This window comes from Leptonotus elevatus, chromosome 11 (genome assembly GCF_054856555.1).
Source record: "Leptonotus elevatus isolate MCC_2025b chromosome 11, RoL_Lele_1.0, whole genome shotgun sequence".
Lineage (NCBI taxonomy): Eukaryota > Metazoa > Chordata > Actinopteri > Syngnathiformes > Syngnathidae > Leptonotus > Leptonotus elevatus.
In genome coordinates, this window is record NC_141249.1 from 6,525,000 (window position 1) to 6,532,596 (window position 7,597).

The window sequence follows — 7,597 nt, forward strand, 5'->3', positions numbered from 1 at the left end:
AATGCTCAAACACAACCTGTGCTTCCTTAAACGCAGCCATCCGCTGTCACGCTAAAGTATCATCTGTGGTCAAAATTAATAATGTGATTAATCTGTGTTAATACATGATTAATGCGATAATTTCTGGGAGATTAATCAATGAATTAACGCTTTAACTTTGACAGCACTAATTATCATATACACATTCGACAAAAAATAAATAAATACCTTGTTTATAATGTAAAAAACAAACAAAAACTAGTACGTCATCCATCTTAATAATAATCTTCCTTTACAGATCAAGTTTGTCAATAAAATTGAAGTCTGGGTATGATGGTGGCCACACTGTAAATTCTCTTCTTTTATACCTATAGCAGTCCCAGACAGCCTATTTTTGCAGTGCATTGCCTTAATTGAGAAATATTTTACTGCAGAATGCACAGTCCTTTTTTTTTTTTTTTTATAACAAGGGTGGTCCATGGTCAATTGACTACTTAGCATATTTGGCAGGGGTCAATTTGATACCTTCAGGTACCCCAAAGGGGCCTACTGCCAATTATGTCAAACCATCACTCCGCCTCCTTCTTGCTGCTGCTGCCTTGTTATGAGATGGCGGCCATCAGCCAACCATACATAATGCTATCCATCTGGGCCATCCAAAGTAACACAGCATTCATCAGGGAATACAACTTCTTGAAGATGAGTCTTCGTTTATGTCTGAGCTCATTGCAAACATAGGGGTGGTCAAAAATGCAAGTCTTTAGGATCGGATCCTGCATCGAGAGGTTCTTGGCACTCCAGAGACATCAACAGCCTGCTTGCGGTGTGGCTTTTTAACAGCTGCTCTCTAAATATTCCTTAATAGGCTTTTTGTGTGTGTGTAGAAATAATCTACTCAAGTTTGCAGTAGTGTTGCTTTATTCATACCGATGATCATAATCATACATCATGAATTTAATCGTGGTTTCTTATTTTAGTTTGATGACCCCACACATTTGTTTGTGTGAATGATCAGATTTGTTTTATTTTTACTATTGCAAAATCATTTTGCTGTCTACAACAGAAAAATGAGTCGGTTGATTTGTTTGATTCTAAACCAAATTAGAAACTATAGTTATTTTTTTAACTCTCATATTTCACCCATTTAGGAACCAATCATTCAGCATTTACTATAATTGATTCAAGATACATTTTTTTCTTCCTTTTTAAATAATGCCAGTCCGAGTCCATAGGAGGTCACTGTTGAGCCTTAACATGGAGCAAAAATATTGATTTACTATTTCCATAATTTGTTTTTGCATCCAATTCAGGACCATCCACAGAATATCAACACTACTGTAATTTTTATGCTGTCACACATTTTATTTTGCAAGAGTTTACATCACATCACATAATGAGCTGCATCAAAACTCCCAAGTAAACACATGACAAGCAAACTGAAAATAAATAAACCACTTAAACAAAGCTGCCTAAAACTCATTTGCAATATACATACATGTAAAAGACAAAATAAATAGGTACATTTACATATTACGGTCATACAGCGCATCTATTATAGTGACATGATTTGTATGGAGGTTGCTTTTGTGACCAAGCTTTTCAATACGATAATCAATACAACATTTGGCTATTAAATGAAGACATTCAAGTATTGGGAAAACAATAAAATATGGTTAAATTTCCTCTAGAATTATGATTAGTAATTTTCATACTCAAACACTAAAGGATCTTTGTGCAGTTTGTCACTTTTTTTTTTACTCGCGACTGCCACCTCTGGCCCAAAGCGTAACTGCAACATCTGGGTTAGGCTCGTTCATGGTGCGCGAGCGAGTACGTGCACGATCTTAAAGCGACAGCCACAGTTGACAAACGAAGTCATGACTTCAAATGAGGTAAGCAAAATTCCGCACCACCGCAATAAATGTGTATTATAATAATAATAATAATAAAGCCACCACGCTTTTTTTCATTACAGTTGTTACTATTTAATAGTATTTATACGCAGCCTACTCTGTGAGATATACTGTAAAGATGGCCTGCCATCAGTTATCTCTAATAAAAATGCACTGCACCGCGAACATCATTAACACCGTTTGAATGTCTTGGTTGTGCCTCTCAGGACAATGTGAGGTAATCCAAGTGGCAATTTATCACAGGGCCAGTACTGCAGTCCAGGCAATGAATAGGGGATCTCGTTGTTGGCATCCAGGTAGGCTATCAGCGTAGTCCCATATGCCACCGCAATCACAATCAAAATGTGCCTGAGGGACAGTCCAAGTGGATCAAAAGCTCAGGTTTTATAGGCTAATGCACGAGGCACACACAGCACAAACTTACCAGATGCCATGCAAGTAGCAGAAGTTTAGCCTCTGCCAAAATCTGCAGCCAAAGCGATCACTAATCCAACAGGAGATAGCCAGGATCCACAAAGCCACCGACCATTTGGCTAGTGTCAAAGCCTTCTGGTCTGTACAGCTAAATAAATAGGATGAAAGAAAATTATGTCACTATCAAATTGTTATGTGAATGTAGAAAAACCAAGACAAATAGTCTGTAACACTAGCATTTACTTCAGAGCATATTTAGTGATCCCCAGAGACAATGCAAATGTGCCTCTTGAGCGCTATGAAAAGCATGAAATCGACATAGTAAGTGCTATGATTTTTTGAGTATTGCCATTATTGCTTTTCTGGCCATAATCATGCCACTGATTTATTTATATTTTTTTGTAGCTAGAACTAATATGACTGTACTTAATAAAAACAAAGTTTCAAGGGCAATTCAACCTTAACTCATTCACTGCCATTGACGGCTATAGACTATTTGTATTAGTTAAAAATTGTTTTCCACTTTTGTTAACAAGAGTATGAAAACCTAGATAAAAAAAAAAAAATCATTTAGAACAGATATAAAATTTGTGATTAATCGTGAGTTAACTAGTGAAGTCATGTGATTAATTACAATGAAAATTTTCAATCGCACGACGCCCCTAATTTTTTATATTTTCTTCTCTTTTTTTTAAATCGCGTCAGGCAATTAATTTTTAAAATTGTAATTAATCACATGACTTCAATAGTAAAAACATGTTAAACTAACAGAAATAGTTCAAATAAATTTTTGTTGTCTATAGCCGTCAATGGCAGTGAATGAGTTAACATTTCTTGACAATAATGTGTCATGTGTGACCTCACTAGTCTAAACATGACATTCTGATTAATATTACATTTGTGGAATATGAGTTATGAAACAAAATCCAGCCGTTTTTATCCATCTCAGGGGCGACCATTTTGCCACTTACTGTCAACTGAAGATGACATCACAGTTGCTCAGGGCTCAGGTAACGACCAATTACAGCTCACCTGTTTTCTGAAGCTGAGCTGTGATTGGTTGTTACCTGAGACCTGAGCAACCATGATATCATCTTCAGTCGATAGCAAGCCGCCTTCTGATATTGATAAAACCGGCTGGATTTTGCTGCTTAACTCATATTCTACTAACGCAATATTAACCCAAATACCATATTTAGACTAGTGGGGCTGCATAGTACATATTATTGTCAAGAAATTTTGAGGGTTGTTCCTTTTTAGGAAAAATATCAATCAGATGTTCCAACATGTTAAAAATCACTCCTGGGATACGCTCGTTCACGTTTACCCAAGTATCTTTTTTCAAATACTACAAAGAAACAGCAAGGACAAATATTTTTGAAGCAATGAGTGATTCAAAAGTCACTCGTATGGCTAACCCTAACCTTAACCCTGACCGTGAAAAAATGTTGATAGCGTGTGGACTCAGAAGGCCAGAGTATCTAAAACCCAAACAACCAGAGGAGGAGCAGTAAACATCGTACTTCATACCAGAAAAACTGCGATTAGTCTCATACCATCTAATCTCAATCGCCAGAATGTAGAGCATGTGTAGACCGAAGCAGTTGAGAGCATAGGCATTGACAGTAGGTTTGACGAAGGAGGACACTGACGTGATGACGGTAACCACCAGGATGAGCCTTGAGAAGGTGGACCTGTCCATGACAAAAAAATATAGACCTGTAGTATAGTTTCTTTAAAAATTCATTAAACTTTTTAAGCCATCTCAAGGTTAATAATAAATAACGTTTGAGGCGGAGCTCCATTGTAAGAAGTCCCGTTTTTGTCAGTTTGTGGTTAACATGGCAGCGCTGTATTGTCTTGTTGACAGTGACTCCTGTTGGAGCTGTCAGACAGGCTCCTCCGCCAGCACAGGTTAGGTTTCAGAGCGGCGTGTGCTCAATGAATATATAGCTTTTCCTTTCATCAGAAGGCATTAGAGTGAGCAAGCATAACAGTCTCCTGAATGATGACACAGATTGTAATACAGTTGCCGTGGGCTTGTTGTTGTGTTACCTGTCCTTTATAAAAGAAGGAAACATCCTGCGTGGGAACCATATGGCGTATCCCACTGCCAACACCCACAAGATTGACAGCTCATCCAGCATCTGGCCAACAAAACTCAAAGTCATGTGGAAGTAGGCAGAGAAGATACCTGCGGGAAGAAAAAAACTATTCAATATATACGTATCACTTTACATAGCGAGTATGATTGAGAAGAATATAAGGAGATGGACATAATTATCAATTAGATCAAGTTACCAGCAAGAATTATATCAATTGAGTGGAAAATATTATTGCGTTATCGCACTGGTGTCAAACTCAGGGCTCAGGGGCCAGATCCGGCCCGCCACATCATTTTATGTGGTTCGCAAAAGCAACTTATGTGCATTAACTTCATGTTTCTTGCTAATATTACAATGTATCAAAATTACAAGTAGTCTTTACTTTTAAAACAATGAGATTGCATTTTTTGTTACCAATTCCTCTTTTAACTCATTTACTGCCATAAATTAATAAAAAAAAAAGATTATTAAAAATGAAAGGCAAGAGGCGATTAAATTTTTTAATTGTAATTAATTGATTTACTTCACTAGTTAACTCACGATTAATCACAAATATTACATCTGTTCTAAATGTACAATAAAAAATTCTAGGTTTTCATACTATTGTTAATAAAAGTGGGAAAAAAATGTTAAACTAATATGAATAGTTAAAATGAATTTTTGACGTTTATGGCCATCAATGACAGTAAATAAAAAAAAGAAAAGAAAAGATTATTAAAAATTCGGGCCGTCAGACAATTAAAACTTTTTAATCGTAATTAATCGCATGACTTCACTAGTTAACTCGCGATTAATCAAACATTTCATATCTGTTCTAAATGTACAATAAAAAAATTATAGGTTTGATACTATTGTTAACAAAAGTGGAACATTTTTAAACTAATAGAAATAGATCAAATGAATTTTTGACATTTATAGCCGTCAATGGCAGTGAATGAGTTCAAATAAATGTAAAATTTTTACTGGCCACTGACTTCAAAACGGGTTATTTGATCATACATTTACTTGGGTGCACACTGTTGTAAAGGCCCTCCGAAGCAAACTATAACTACGATGTGGCCTGCGATAAAAATGACTTTTGAGTCTAAAAAAAGAGTGCAAGTCGAAAGCAGAATGTTGAAAAAAAAATGATGACAGAAAGATGGCAACGGCATAAAGGTCCATTAGTTAGCAAAGTCTACAAAAATACCAAAACTAAGAAAATTCCTCTCATGAGCACAATTAGACTGCGCTGGGAACAAAAAAAGGCCAAAAACACAAAATAAATCAAATCGCCATGCAGGGTTGGGGAATCCAGGTCCAGAAAGTAAAAACCCTGAAACTGCTTGGCTTTAGCCACAGGTGCTTACTCAACAGGAGACGAGCTTGTTTACCTTCCAATTGAGTAGAAGCACCTGTGGCTAATGACAATCTGTAGCAGGGTTTTCACTTTGTGGACCTGGATTCCCCAACCCTGTCGCTGTGTGCTGTTAACGTTAATTAATGCTCTTCTTACACCACACATTTGACAGTATGTTCACCGACAATTACGATTACGATGACATTTTAACGTAATTATAAACAAAGGATTTAGGACACTTAATTACCTATGGTTCCGTTTCATGTCACCATCTCAGATAGTCACTGCATTGGCCAAACTCGGTATTAACGCAACAATATTTTAACGTCTTTGATCGTCTGTCCCAAGTTTTTTCAGAGCAGATAAAAAAATGTTTTTTTTAATTAAGGATGTATGGAGGAAAAATTACTTACCTACAAATAACATCATGACCCAGACGAGGTGGATTGCCAGATTCCTTTCTTTGGCGTAAGGGTGAAGAAGGTAGAGCATGATGGGAGATATAATGAAGAAAATGAAGCTGCTCATCTGTGAGGAGAAAAAACAACAAGCTTTTCACCTTTGAATACAAGCCCGCCAGGATTTCTTCTTACTGTGTTAGATTGTCAATATTCAGCCATTAAGAATAGGAATCTCACAGTGTTAAAGAACTCCACCACATGTACAGAGTGTTTGTAGTTGTCTTCACACCAGTCGACCTCTGAACTCTCATAGGAGAAAACTCCAGCCATCCTTTCACTTGAATAGACACCTGATAGACAGATTGGCAGAAACTCCAGCTAAACCAAAATCTAAGCAAAGAACGGTCAACTGCACATTAGAAAAGAAAAAACATGGAGGAGGGCTGGGGGAGTTATCGTAGGTGGTTTATGGAAATTGACTCTCCCTTTGTGCCCTTGTATTCAAATATGCATTTGCTCACTTTCACAAAGCCTCTGTATATTTTAAATGTACTGCGATGAATGAAAGTGCTGCTAATACTCTAACCTGAGGTGCTGCGAGCAATGAAGTATTTTTGTAAGTTTGGGTCTTGAAATAAAAATTTAAATGCTGAAGAAATCCTAAAGCTTTTCCTGTCTTTTGTTTTTGTTCATTTTCATTCTCAGCCAATATGGTTACATAGAAAGCAAAAGTTATGTAAGATTAGATCAGATTTGAATGGATAATGTCCACTGTGTCTAAGTGCCAACCAATTTATCAAGATGCATGAGCTCAAGGTTGTGATTTCCTACATCAGTTTACAGTAACAGTTTTATTTTTAATACAATACTCCTATTATAAAAAGAACAGAACAGCGTCACAAGTTATTTTAGAAATGAACTTGTCCTACCTCCCATGCCCTACTTCTTGCTTCCAGTGTCTTCCAGTGTCTAGAAATTCTGCAATGCTCCAGGTGACTCACCAGGTGAAGTTTAGCAGGGTGGAGCATCGAGACGCGCGCGATCCCGTTGCACCAAACTGTGACGTCACTAATGAGGGCGCGCATAATTATGATGCCACGAGATTATCCAAACGGAATGGACCAACTTCCACCGCCACCCTCTCTGAATGGTTTCTTTGCTGGATAGACAAGAATTATAAAGTAAAAGTACAGATGAGACTAATAAAAGCTGCACTTGCGCGTCTCTGTACAGGTTGTTTCTGAGGAAAGGAGGATCAACCGGTCCTGCCGGTGCTATGTTTGGACATGTGTGTGTGTGCCTGTCTTACTATTCCTCATATAATTGGGACAGAACATTTGCAATCTGTTACATAGCGATTTGTCTTAACGTTTAATGTAAAAAAATAAAAAATATATTTAAAAAATGCAAAGTTTAGTCTTGAAATAAGGCAATATCTGGTGTGAG

At 37.0% G+C, this 7,597-nt stretch overlaps 1 protein-coding gene across 2 annotated transcripts; it reads right to left on the reverse strand.

Annotated features, from left to right (window-relative positions):
* Positions 1-1,260: 1,260 nt before the first annotated feature.
* On the reverse strand, positions 1,261-7,239 carry acer1 (alkaline ceramidase 1). 2 transcript variants are annotated; one of them, XM_086089597.1, is made up of 7 exons: positions 7,081-7,188; positions 6,389-6,501; positions 6,164-6,278; positions 4,362-4,500; positions 3,863-4,000; positions 2,317-2,454; positions 1,261-2,240 (listed from the first exon to the last, which is right to left on the reverse strand). In XM_086089597.1, exons 1-7 carry the CDS (start codon positions 7,085-7,087, stop codon positions 2,063-2,065), a joined length of 828 nt encoding a protein of 275 aa, XP_085945723.1. In that variant the 5' UTR covers positions 7,088-7,188; the 3' UTR covers positions 1,261-2,062. The 2 variants fall into 2 exon arrangements, with proteins under 2 accessions (XP_085945723.1, XP_085945722.1); XM_086089596.1 differs by lacking the exon at positions 6,389-6,501 and having other exon boundaries at positions 7,081-7,239.
* Between the last annotated feature and the right edge of the window lie 358 nt (positions 7,240-7,597).

Excerpts from the sequence above, each read along its gene's own strand:
- acer1 (XM_086089596.1), bottom strand. The coding sequence starts at position 7,236 with ATGCGCGCCCTCATTAGTGACGTCACAGTTTGGTGCAACGGGATCGCG. Across the intron at positions 4,001-4,361 it reads CCTTCTTTTATAAAGGACAG|GTCCACCTTCTCAAGGCTCA; the intron begins GTAACACAACAA and ends TGTCATGGACAG. Across the intron at positions 2,241-2,316 it reads TGCTACTTGCATGGCATCTG|GCACATTTTGATTGTGATTG; the intron begins GTAAGTTTGTGC and ends ACTGTCCCTCAG.